This window comes from Trichomycterus rosablanca, chromosome 13 (genome assembly GCF_030014385.1).
Source record: "Trichomycterus rosablanca isolate fTriRos1 chromosome 13, fTriRos1.hap1, whole genome shotgun sequence".
NCBI lineage: Eukaryota > Metazoa > Chordata > Actinopteri > Siluriformes > Trichomycteridae > Trichomycterus > Trichomycterus rosablanca.
Window position 1 is genome coordinate 21,169,076 of NC_086000.1, and position 13,681 is coordinate 21,182,756.

Sequence of the window (13,681 nt, forward strand, 5' to 3'; positions counted from 1 at the left end):
TTTATCTGATACTGAGGGACAATATTACATTGTGCTTGATATATTTTCACTTAATTGCACTTCTTTTATCACTTAACATCTTCAATCTGGTCACAGACGGTTCCACATACTGAAAGTTGTGTCTTGTTCTATTGTAATTTGATAAAGATTGCCATTAACAGATTAAAATCAGATTAAAAAGGGACATCAATATCCTGACAGGTGCCTTATCTATCAGATCTTCTTTATTTAAGTAAAAAAGTTTTAGTAGAGTGTTGTTTATTCCATTTTGTGCCCCATGTGTTCTAGGGGCCTTTAAAATATATGTGTCATGCCCAGTATCTGCGGAGGTGATGGCTCAGTGGTTAATGGACTTGGACTAGTAATCAGAAGCATGCTGGTTTAGCCCCACCACTGCCAAGCTGCCACTGTTGGGTTCCTGAGCAAGGTCCTTAACCCCCAATTGCTCAAACTGTTTCTGGGTGGGACCTGACCCACTGTGACTCTTACCAGGATAAAGCGGTTGATGAAAATAAAATTTAAAAAACTACTAAATTAAATTAGATACTATTTTTGTCTAGTCTCATTCTGGTGAGTGTAATTATGACAGTGACTTTATCTGAGGCAAATAATGAATGCACTTCCTTCAGCATGCAATTAATCTGGGTTTTTGTGACTCCCTCTATAATTTATTAGTGTGGAAGAGTTTTAGCAGACTGGCCACTTTTAAAAGAATTTCTGCTGTTTTTACACTTGGGGATAATGGTTATCACTATGGTTTAGTGGAGTCCCATGGGCTCAGAAACAGCTTTTACACCATTTCCAGACTAATACATTTCAGTAACTTTTTTATATCTTCCAGGATTCCTTTTAAACATGTCATATTCTTCTGCTTGTATAGACATCTAGCCTACTTTGCATTACTGGTAAACTTATATTTAAGTACACAGTAGGTAAATTACAGGGCTGACAGTAATCAAGCCTAGATGTGTCTAGTCTAATTGAACCCAACTATTAATTACATTTTGTAACTAAGGGGGCAATTATTTTTTCACACAAGACCAGATAATGTTGGATAACTTTTGTTCTTTTATTAAATAAAATGATTATTAAGCAACTGTACTTGTGTGATCAGGGTGTCTGTCATTTCTCACAGCTTGCTTGCAGTATCTAACTGGATCACCAATAGGTACCCTAGGGATCAATACAGAACTCTCTCTCTCTTTCTCTCTCTCTATATCTATCTGAATAAAATGGCCTTGTTGGTATGGTAAAGGTCTATTCAAATTGCTTTACCATACATAAAGGACAAGGTCTACAAATATAGTACGATTCCAGAGAATCCAGTCCTGCCATACCAAAAACTACAATCTTCTACTGCCCATCTTTACATTTCTCCAACAATCTGATCTAGATAGGACTACAAGCTGCTACTTTTTTGCTCCTGTAAAGGGGACTTAATCTGTACCTCTATCTTTATTAACCGACTGCTGACTAGGACCTTGCTATCTCCTGTTTTCTGTAGCTCAGTGGATTAGACCTATATTTAAAGTGATTCCAGAAATAACTATATTCAATTATTGCTACATAACTGAAAATCTTTTATAAAAATAGTAACTGACTAACAGAGTGTTCTTCTATTTTATTCTAAAAAGACATTGACTAACAAAACTGGTTTTCCTGTCATTTATAGCTGCAAGCCTGCCCAGTGCAGTAGCCTTTCCATACATCCACTACACATTAGCTGTTTTGGACCTGTGTGTATCAGACTGGGCAGCCAGGTGTCTGAGTGCTGGCCTCTGTTGGTGAAACACTGGGGTTGTCTTGGACATGTCTTGAGTGTGGCAGACTCTGGATGCCAGCTGCAGCTCCAAAGGCAGGACTTGGCAGGCATGGGTGGTACAGAGATGGTGAATGGTTTTATATTCTCCTGAACTGTGAAAGATCCATAAAAAACATATCCTGCATTAGTATTTGTTAAATATACAGATAAAAAAAAATTATTTTCCTATTTATTAATTGTTTGGATGCTTGAGTGGAACAGTGGTAAATCATGCTACCCATTTACTGCTGAGATCCGAGGTTAGAATCTCAGCTGTGCTATCGGCTGGTTGTGCGTCTACACAGACATGATTGGCTATGTCGGGTGGGATGGCCAAACAGCCTAGCCATTGGGAAGTGCACTTGTTAGTGCACATCTAGTGCTGGGGTCAAGCTCGGATAAAGTAAGTGGGGTTGTATTAGGAAGGGTATCCAGCGTAAAACTAGGCCAAGTTAGTTATGTGGACCAGCATGATCCACTGTGGTGAAAAAGAGAATCAGCGGAACAAAAAATGTATTCATTAATTATTTTATTGAAACTGTAAGAATGCAGGAAAACCTTTTGAGAGAAATAAATGTTCATGTCAATTCAATCTAACAACATGTTATTCAAAGGGTCAAGACTTTGTGCCAAAACTGAGCTGATGATTTATTAATCTATTTACACAGATTGGCTGCTCTATAACTTTTCACCTGTGTTTGAACTAGAGACAGGGGTGGGTGAAATTGTGCTTGCCTGTGTGTGGGCTCATTGTGTTAGTCAAACTAAAGGCAGGCAGGAGAGAGCCCGTCGCCACCTTATGCTCGGCTGACAGCAGCAAATTTACGGCAATCCGTTCACTTTGGCATGTCACAAGATAGATTCATCACCTCTCTTTGGCATGGATAAGCCCTAGTGACAGACCTAGAAGGTCACACCCAAGTCATCGGTTCAGCTTTTTTGAATGGAAACATTCCTAAGCTTTGCGTGGCAACCTTCAACCCAGTGGCTATCCATCTAAATCTACTCTACAGGCAAGCTGCTCTTTTTTTAAACCTCTCAGCTGCATCTAAAAGAGAATTTTCAGGGGCTCTTGACAAAATGAATACTCTATCAATGTACTCATTGTAGAAATATCTTTCGGAAAAAGGAGCGGCACTTGAAAGCAGTAAATCCTGCCATGATAGGAGACAACTAGTCTGAATGTAGCGTGCTGTAGGTGGCAGGCTCCAGGCTGACCCGGCACTCAGCTGAGGGTTGGAATTAAAGGGTAATTACTCGCTGTGTCATTGCCTCTTAAAGCGGCTTGAGTGGACCTGATGACAACAATGTTACTCACTCACTCTAAAACTAAATATCACATTTTAAGTAAAAAAGAGCCACCCTCTATGCCATGAGGTGATGTGTGAGGTAACAAGGTGAATGTATGAACTTGCCCTATGATAGAGCAGTACAAAAGAACCAGAGGGATTTACCAAAACAGTGTTGACACATGGAGCCATATACTGAGAAAATGTGTATCATATCATATTAAACACTTAAAAGAAGTAGAACATTTCACTTATTTTCTATGTTTCTCTGTTGTTCTTGTTCTTTAATTATTATGACATTTTGTTATTGCACTTTGCTATGTTCACTACCCGTTCTGTATGGATTTTACCTACACACTTAGGGTTTCTCCCACATCCCAAAAAAACACATGCAAGTGCACTCTTACTGTGCTACAATGTACATTTTTTGTCTCTGGGACTGTTTTGAAGATACTTCAACCCAGTTGTCTGGCCGTAATGATTTGGCCCTTATCAAAGTTACTCAGGTATTTATACCTGCCCACATCTGCTTCATTCAATATGTATACTACGAGTAACTACCAGCAGCCCAACATTTAAAGTATTCCTAACCATGACATGCACAATTATTATGAAATAGGCCTTGCCATGCTCATTTTAGAGGGGTGGCCCTAATGTTTTATCTGATCTATATATGAATGTGTGTGTGATGCTCAGCTACTGACAGGCACCCTGTGTTCATTACCAGTTTATCCTAACTGGGTTATGGTGGGTTTCAGTACTATATAGCCCCTGGTGAGTGAACTTTACACCTAGAAAGAATTGTAGCCAAACGCACTGAGATTAAAATGAGGAGGTAAAACTTTGAGCCCTGTACTAACAAGAGCAAGAACTACAATGATTTAGTAACACACGGCTTAACAGCATAGTCTTAAACTAAAAGAAAATGTATTATGTAAAAAACAAGCTGTCAAAGCAAAGCTTCTTGAGAAAAGATAAAGAATAAATGAAACATTTTTGTAAGACCATATAAATAAAAACATCAATAATGATTAGTTTATATTTACTTAGTTTTAGGAGTCCATTTAGCAAGAAGTGAGAGGGCCTGGTTGGTTTTAGCTTGCTGCAGTCCCCTTTGTGGTCTTGAGACAAGAGCAAAACTACCACTTTGAGCATCCAATACATTCACACCAGCCACCTTCAAAAACTACAAAAACAGAAAGTATATCCATTTTATGAAATAGTTGAAATGACAGAAAATAGCATTAATGTGTGATCTTTATCTAATTCACAGTGAGGCGGTATTAGCTGGGTTTTCTAAATGTACCTGAGAGGTGAGACCCTGGGAGAAGCCATTTTCCACTTTGCAGCTGAGTTTAGGATCTGTTAGTGAGCCTGGTGTCTCAATCTTGCAGCTTCCTCTTAAAACAGGTTGGTAATGCTGAGGTTCTAACAGAGCTTTCTTTTTGGTGGTGTTGACTACCAGTTGTGGTTTAACCAGATCCTTCTGGCATAATACCTTAAACGGTGAAGCAATATATTGCATATGCTCTTGTTACTGTAACTGAACATTTTTACAGTAAAATGGGGAAATAATGATATGTTTGGTTTTTCATAGTCCATAGCCAATTAATTGCAATCACATAGCCAACTGTATTCAAAAAATTATAACAATAGATTACCAAATAATGTTTACAATGTCTAAAATGTGTCAGCGTCAGTAGGTGGAGATTGCTGATTATGGAAATAATGAAAAAGGATTTGGAAAATGCTGCAGGTCTGACAATGTGAAATGAAAACTGCTTGAGCTTTGTAAAATAAATTATGGTGATAGTGACTTCATGCCATGTCACATCTGTCATTCAATAACTGTAATACTGGCTTTTCATGTTTAAAACACCAGTTTTAAAGCTATATGTAAAAGCTGGGCAAAATAATTTTTGAGGTTTAAATTCTAACCAGTTTGACACTTTGTGTGATTATCAATGGCCAAAATAAATGTATTTATTTATTTATATATTTAGTGGGTTGGGCAATTGTTTACAATTAAAACTATATGATTTGTTAAGAATATTTAAGAAATGCATTTGTGCTTGATGTAAACTGATGTCAAGAAGACTAATAAGCTTACCTTGTTCTGTGATAATGACAATACACTTTGTTTGGTTGTGTTATCCTGACAGCTAATCTCCAAGGGCTGCTTTTAAGGAAGATATTTTTACTGTTAGGACACAAGATTTTTGTACTACCAAGGCTTAAGACCTTAAACAACCACATTATAAACAAAATATACTGCATTTGAAATATACTGGATTTCACATATGCATGATGTAAAGTTTTTTTTAGATTGCAATAGAAATTCAATACAGTAACACGTAATTGGCTATTGCTAATGTTTTTGTTTACCTCCTGATCAGATGTAAAGTTGTATCTTATGTTTCTCATCGTCAGCTCTTTAATGATCTTTATTGAGGGAGAGAGATATCCAACTTTGCATGGAATCTGCAAAGGAGTAATGGTCTCGTTTGTTGTGCGCCTTTTCTTCGCTGATGTGGTTTTCTTTGGCACCATCTGCTGGTCAGCCCCATGTGGTAAAACTCCTGCAATTTCTTTTGCTTCCTCTAGTAATTCAGCAGCAGACTTCACACTGTTGATGGTGCTGCTGCTGGCAGAGGAGCTCTGAAGACTCATCGAGCTTGTTTTTGAGGACTGTATGTGTACACTATGTCCAGAATCATCATCACTTTGTTCAGAGTCTGAGTGCTCACTTTCACCAGTCCTCACTTTCACTTTCTTTTTTTCACCTGATTGTTGTGAATAGATCTGGCTTTTATAAGACCTCCTGGATGTTGAGGGCCTTTCAGATCTGTATTTATCAGGAGGCTGAGGCCTTTTGGACATACATGCTAATTTAGCTGTCCCTGCAAGAGAAGCTATGGCTGGCTTTATGGCTTCTTCTTGTATGGTATTTGCACCCATTGTTGGCAATTTTGATGCCAAATTTCTTTCCATTTTGGCAGCAGCTGAGGTTTTCTGTAGATTGCAAGATATGAGAAGTGTCACAATATTTCACTTTTTAACTAGTTTTAACTAGATCACACATTATACACAATCAAACAGGCAGTAAAACTATTTAAAACAGTATACAAATATTTAAATCCTTTTTTTTTTTTTTTATCAATTTATTGTTCTATCTTGATAAAAATTCATAGTAGGTCTGGTACAATTCGGAAACACTAAACGCAGGGCAAGAACAAACCCTAAACAAGCTAGTAATCTTTAGCAGGGCACTACAATTATAGTCATTTACTTACTAACTCAAACCCAGGGGCAATTAAAAGGAGCCCATCAACCTACTGACATAGTTTGGTAAAAGTTCCCAGTACCTGGTGCTGTGTGGCACAAACACTAGTCACTTAGGATGAATTCCTGCAACATGTGTTTTTGGCAATCTCCAGACCCACTACAGCCCTAAGCAGGAATAATTGGTTACAATAAATAATTTAAACTAAAGAGAAATCATATAAGATTTTACAAAAAACATAAATAAATAAAAATGTTTAACTGTTTGCTTGATCTCAGTTTAAAAGAATAAATAATAAATTAATAAATGTTAGACACTCAGATGTTGTTAAAGCAGAAGAAATAAACAAAGGCAAAAGAGAAAGATATTGCTGGATAAGATGACACCAAGACAGATGTCAGCCTTCAGGATGTCCTTATATACAGGTGCTGGTCATAAAATTAGAATATCATGAAAAAGTTGATTTATTTCAGTAATTCCATTCAAAAAGTGAAACTTGTATATTATATTCATTCATTACAAATAGACTGATATATTTCAAATGTTTATTTCTTTTAATGTTGATGATTTAACTGACAACTAATGAAAACCCCAAATTCAGTATCTCAGAAAATTAGAATATTGTGACAAGGTACAATATTGAAGACACCTGGTGCCACACTCTAATCAGCTAATTAACTCAAAACACCTGCAAAGGTCTTTAAATGGTCTCTCAGTCTAGTTATGTAGGCTACACAATCATGGGGAAGACTGCTGACTTGACAGTTGTCCAAAAGACGACTATTGACACCTTGCACAAGGAGGGCAAGACACAAAAGGTCATTGCTAAAGAGGCTGGCTGTTCACAGAGCTCTGTGTCCAAGCACATTAATAGAGAGGCGAAGGGAAGGAAAAGATGTGGTAGAAAAAAGTGTACAAGCAATAGGGATAACCGCACCCTGGAGAGGATTGTGAAACAAAACCCATTCAAAAATGTGGGGTAGATTCACAAAGAGTGGACTGCAGCTGGAGTCAGTGCTTCAAGAACCACCACGCACAGACGTATGCAAGACATGGGTTTCAGCTGTCGCATTCTTTGTGCCAAGCCACTCTTGAACAAGAGACAGCGTCAGAAGCGTCTCGCCTGGGCTAAAGACAAAAAAGACTGCTGAGTGGTCCAAAGTTATGTTCTCTGATGAAAGTAAATTTTGCATTACCTTTGGAAATCAAGGTCCCAGAGTCTGGAGGAAGAGAGGAGAGGCACAGAATCCACGTTGCTTGAGGTCCAGTGTAAAGTTTCCACAGTCAGTGATGGTTTGGAGTGCCATGTCATCTGCTGGTGTTGGTCCACTGTGTTTTCTGAGGTCCAAGGTCAACGCAGCCATCTACCAGGAAGTTTTAGAGCACTTCATGCTTCCTGCTGCTGACCAACTTTATGGAGATGCAGATTTCATTTTCCAACAGGACTTGGCACCTGCACACAGTGCCAAAGCTACCAGTACCTGGTTTAAGGACCATGGTATTCCTGTTCTTAATTGGCCAGCAAACTCGCCTGACCTTAACCCCATAGAAAATCTATGGGGTATTGTGAAAAGAAAGATGCGATACGCCAGACCCAACAATTCAGAAGAGCTGAAGGCCACTATCAGAGCAACCTGGGCTCTCATAACACCTGAGCAGTGCCACAGACTGATGGACTCCATGCCACGCCGCATTGCTGCAGTAATCCAAGCAAAAGGAGCCCCAACTAAGTATTGAGTGCTGTACATGCTCATACTTTTCATGTTCATACTTTTCAGTTGGCCAACATTTCTAAAAATCCTTTTTTTGTATTGGTCTTAAGTAATATTCTAATTTTCTGAGATACTGAATTTGCGGTTTTCATTAGTTGTCAGTTATAATCATCAACATTAAAAGAAATAAACATTTGAAATATATCAGTCTGTGTGTAATGAATGAATATAATATACAAGTTTCACTGTTTGAATGGAATTACTGAAATAAATCAACTTTTTCATGATATTCTAATTTTATGACCAGCACATGTACATCCGGTACCTGTAACCAGGTATTAACCAGAAGTTCCTAAATGAATGTTTGTCTTCCACAAATGCATCTGGTATCTGAAATGGGCATGACTCTCATGAGAAAAACAATGTGTGCTTCATAGTCATTATTATGTCATTAGTCACTGTCTCCGTTCATATATAAGGTGCTTGAGGACACAGGTCAAACAACACAGAAATTGTGAGTCCTTACTTACATGAAGAAATCCAGAAAGGTCTGACATGAGGGATCTAGTCTGACACTTTGCTGACAAAAAAGAAAAAGCAAAATCTGATATAATTCCATGCAGAACCCCAGAAATAAATTTGACAAAATTATTGGCACCCTCAACTTAATATTTGGTAACACACCATTTGGAAACAATAATGAAAATCACTCACTTATTGTAAGTGCCTTTTCACACAGGTGTTTAATTTGTTTATAACTGTAACTATTTCCTTGGAGAAGTTGTACATTTACTGAAAAAAGGTGCAATATTTGGTCATGACTATAGGTACCATAATACATGTAAGCACTGTTATTATTTGCATTTTAGTAGGCAAGTAATTTCTAATGTAGCCTCATTATATTATATATACACCGATCAGGCATAACATTAAAACCACCTCCTTGTTTCTACATTCACTGTCCATTTTATCAGCTCCACTTACAATATAGAAGCACGTTGTAGTTCTACAATTACTGACTGTAGTCCATCTGTTTCTCTACATACTTTTTTAGCCTGCTTTCACTGCCTGCTTGTTCTTCAATGGTCAGGACCACTACAGAGTAGATATTATTTGGGTGGTGGATCATTCTCAGCACTGCAGTGACACTTACATGGTGGTGGTGTGTTAGTGTGTGTTGTGCTGGTATGAGTGGATCAGACACAGCAGCGCTGCTGGGGTTTTTAAACACCTCCCTGTTACTGCTGGACTGAGAATAGTCCACCAACCAAAAATATACAGCCAACAGCGCCCCATGGGCAGCATTTTGTGACCACTAATGAAGGTCTAGAAGATGACCAACTCAAACAGCAGCAATAGATGAGCGATCGTCTCTGACTTTACATCTACAAGGTGGACCAACCAGGTAGGAGTGTCTAATAGAGTGGACACGTATTTAAAAACTCCAGCAGCGCTGCTGTCTGAACCACTCATACCAGCACAACACACACTTACACACCACCACCATGTCATTGTCACTGCAGTGCTGAGAATGATCCACCACCTAAATAATACCTTCTCTGTGGTGGTCCTGTGGGGGTCCTGACCATTGAAGAACAGGATGAAAGCAGGCTAAAAAAGTATGTAGAGAAATAGATGGACTACAGTCAGTAATTGTAGAACTACAAAGTGCTTCTATATGGTAAGTGGAACTGATAAAATGGACAATGAGTGTAGAAACAAGGAGGTGGTTTTAATGTTATGGCTGATCAGTGTGTGTGTGTGTGTGTGTGTGTGTATATATATATACAGTGTATCACAAAAGTGAGTACACCCCTCACATTTCTGCAATTATTTTATTATATCTTTTCATGGGACAACACTATAGACATGAAACTTGGATATAACTTAGAGTAGTCAGTGTACAGCTTGTATAGCAGTGTAGATTTACTGTCTTCTGAAAATAACTCAACACACAGCCATTAATGTCTAAATAGCTGGAAACATAAGTGAGTACACCCCACAGTGAACATGTCCAAATTGTGCCCAAATGTGTCGTTGTCCCTCCCTGGTGTCATGTGTCAAGGTCCCAGGTGTAAATGGGGAGCAGGGCTGTTAAATTTGGTGTTTTGGGTACAATTCTCTCATACTGGCCACTGGATATTCAACATGGCACCTCATGTTGAATATCAACAAAGAACTCTCTGAGGATGTGAGAAATAGAATTGTTGCTCTCCACAAAGATGGCCTGGGCTATAAGAAGATTGCTAACACCCAGAAACTGAGCTACAGCATGGTGGCCAAGGTCATACAGCGGTTTTCCAGGACAGGTTCCACTCGGAACAGGCTTCACCAGGGTCGACCAAAGAAGTTGAGTCCACGTGTTCGGCGTCATATCCAGAGGTTGGCTTTAAAAAATAGACACATGAGTGCTGCCAGCATTGCTGCAGAGGTTGAAGATGTGGGAGGTCAGCCTGTCAGTGCTCAGACCATACGCCGCACACTGCATCAACTCGGTCTGCATGGTCGTCATCCCAGAAGGAAGTTGACGCACAAGAAAGCCCGCAAACAGTTTGCTGAAGACAAGCAGTCCAAGAACATGGATTACTGGAATGCCCTGTGGTCTGACGAGACCAAGATAAACTTTTTTGGCTCAGATGGTGTCCAGCATGTGTGGCGGCGCCCTGGTGAGAAGTACCAAGACAACTGTATCTTGCCTACAGTCAAGCATGGTGGTGGTAGCATCATGGTCTTGGGCTGCATGAGTGTTGCTGGCACTGGGGAGCTGCAGTTCATTGAGGGAAACATGAATTCCAACATGTACTGTGACATTCTGAAACAGAGCATGATCCCCTCCCTTCGAAAACTGGGCCTCATGGCAGTTTTCCAACAGGATAACGACCCCAAACACAACCTCCAAGATGACAACTGCCTTGCTGAGGAAGCTGAAGGTAAAGGTGATGGACTAAACCCAATTGAGCACCTGTGGCGCATCCTCAAGTGGAAGGTGGAGGAGTTCAATGGGTCTAACATCCACCAGCTCCGTGATGTCATCATGGAGGAGTGGAAGAGGATTCCAGTAGCAACCTGTGCAGCTCTGGTGAATTCCTTGCCCAGGAGGGTTAAGGCAGTGCTGGATAATAATGGTGGTCACACAAAATATTGACACTTTGGGCACAATTTGGACATGTTCACTGTGGGGTGTACTCACTTATGTTGCCAGCCATTTAGACATTAATGGCTGTGTGTTGAGTTATTTTCAGAAGACAGTAAATCTACACTGCTATACAAGCTGTACACTGACTACTCTAAGTTATATCCAAGTTTCATTTCTATAGTGTTGTCCCATGAAAAGATATAATAAAATATTTGCAGAAATGTGAGGGGTGTACTCACTTTTGTGATACACTGTATATATATATATATATATATCAGAATCAGAATCAGGCTTTATTGGCCAAGTATGCTCACACATACAAGGAATTTGTTTTTGGTTACACAGATGCTTGTAGTGCATGAAAAATACAGTACAGACAATCTTATTCACACAGCTCACTCTCTCCTTAACACACACATTCATACCTGTAAACATAGAAAACATTGTAAACATCGGCATGTGCAATTCACATTGTGGGTTTAAAAAGGTGCAGTTTTGTGCAATATAAAAAAATATATATAAAGGAGTATGAAAGGACAATCCTCAGTAATATGGGTCATGGCTCACCAATTTGTGCCAAACAGGACTTGACAATCAGTTCAAAAAGATCATTTCTTAATGTAATATTGCAAATAATATACACTAATAATCATACACTATACTGTGAAATGATTTATGGAATCCAGGGAAATGTCAGGCTGTGTACCACTGTAGAACCTATGTGACCTTTACTTCCTCTCATTGCATGAGAAACTATCATGCTACTGTGATAATTATAGCCACATGGGGCCAGGAGTACCTTGGAAAACCGTTGCCACTTAACACAGTCTGGATAACATGGATAATCAGATATTGCACACTTGTGAAGTTGATGCTAGCTCCAGTACATGCTGTCATTACCGCAAAAGGAGACCATACCAAAGAGTAAGAGATTCTAAAATTCATGGGGTTTTTTTTCCAAAAATTCTACTTTTTACTCAAATTGTTATGATAATGATATTATTTGTAATGAAAGCTGTTATATTCTAGTGGTCTCTGATTTTTGGCTCCTGCTGTAGATTTACTTCTTTAATGTTTGCTATAGAAGCTAAGCAAGCTAATGTTTAGAAAATTGTAGCTATGCATTGATTCACATTTTAATTGAGAAATGTAAAAGGTTGCTAGCGTTTCTTAAAGTTTTCCCATTAATAAATTTGTTAAACTAACAAACTATTAGCTAAACACATGCTAAAGTAAAATAATCGTACTTTATAAACTTGCGTAAACCAACCTTTCAAACTTGTCTTCTCTCTTCAGGCAAACAAGTATCTCCTAGCAACCGACCCGTAAACTGCGTCTACACACTAACTTACTAAATAGTATGCTACTCATACATCAACAACTAACATTTAGCATACTATTTAGCATGCGGTTTGAACGCAGTTTAAGCACGTGACAAAAAAAGCTGTCTCAGAAAAAAGGTCTATTTGTTTAGTAAAATAAATAATAATACTACATTTGAGAAGGCTACGTTTATAGACTAAACTTTAATTTTGTAACTCGTATCATTATTGTTTCTAATTCACTTTCATTATTGTATTTTTAATGAACCTTGTTAAATTAGTGTACATTACGTAAATACATTTCAAAATTACAATGAACTTTAGTCACTTTTTATCTCCAGTTTAAAAGAAATATCAAATGTTGCGACCATTCGAACATGTATGCAGAGAACGTTAATCATCAAAATTGTGAAATTAGTTGTAAACAGTTGTTAATAAATAATTTCATACAGTATTTCAATTATCAAAACTGTGATCTTGGTATTTATTTATAAAGAAGACACAAAGTATCATGATTGTGCAGTGACACGATTAGTGGCCCTTCAACAAGTACTGACAAATTTGTAACAATTTTTAGTCATGGTTAGGGGATCTCTGATATGAGATCAGAATGTTATGAATGTTTAAAACATGACCACATAAGTTTCCTAAATCATTTTAGACTACAAACATGTAATAGTTTCCTAATTCATTTTAATCAATGATGAATCTTCAACACATACATAATGTAGACGACAACTGTGGTATAAGCATACGGTGGTTTTATGACATTCTTCTGAGGAACATTTTTACATCATTATTTGTGATTATCAGGGCCAGTGATAGCTCAGTGGTTAAGGTACTGGACTAGTAAGCAGAAGGTTGCCGGTTCGAGCCCCGCCACCACCAAGTTGCCACTGTTGGGTCCCTGAGCAAGGCCCTTAACCCTCAATTGCTCATCATGTTCAGCTCATTGAGTAAGTCGCTTTGGATAAAAGCGTCTGCTAAATGCTGAAAATGTAAATGTATTTGTAATAGTGTTTACACTTATGCGTTTTTATACAGGCTTTCAAAATAGCATTGCTGGAGTACGGTGTATTTGACGGTATATAAACCACGTTTTAATAGACAAGAATGGGAACACATTTAAAAAATGTTT

The 13,681-nt window shown here is 38.3% G+C and overlaps 1 protein-coding gene across 4 annotated transcripts; it reads right to left on the reverse strand.

The window, feature by feature from the left end:
- Positions 1-1,606: 1,606 nt before the first annotated feature.
- LOC134325461 (uncharacterized) lies at positions 1,607-12,530 on the reverse strand. 4 transcript variants are annotated; one of them, XM_063007666.1, is made up of 8 exons: positions 12,492-12,530; positions 8,616-8,665; positions 6,456-6,540; positions 5,476-6,102; positions 5,201-5,266; positions 4,397-4,588; positions 4,137-4,276; positions 1,607-1,914 (listed from the first exon to the last, which is right to left on the reverse strand). In XM_063007666.1, exons 4-8 carry the CDS (start codon positions 6,079-6,081, stop codon positions 1,713-1,715), a joined length of 1,206 nt encoding a protein of 401 aa, XP_062863736.1. In that variant the 5' UTR covers positions 6,082-6,102; positions 6,456-6,540; positions 8,616-8,665; positions 12,492-12,530; the 3' UTR covers positions 1,607-1,712. The 4 variants fall into 4 exon arrangements, with proteins under 4 accessions (XP_062863736.1, XP_062863733.1, XP_062863734.1 ...); XM_063007663.1 differs by having other exon boundaries at positions 5,201-5,269; XM_063007664.1 differs by lacking the exon at positions 8,616-8,665 and having other exon boundaries at positions 5,201-5,269; positions 12,492-12,509.
- Positions 12,531-13,681: the final 1,151 nt, after the last annotated feature.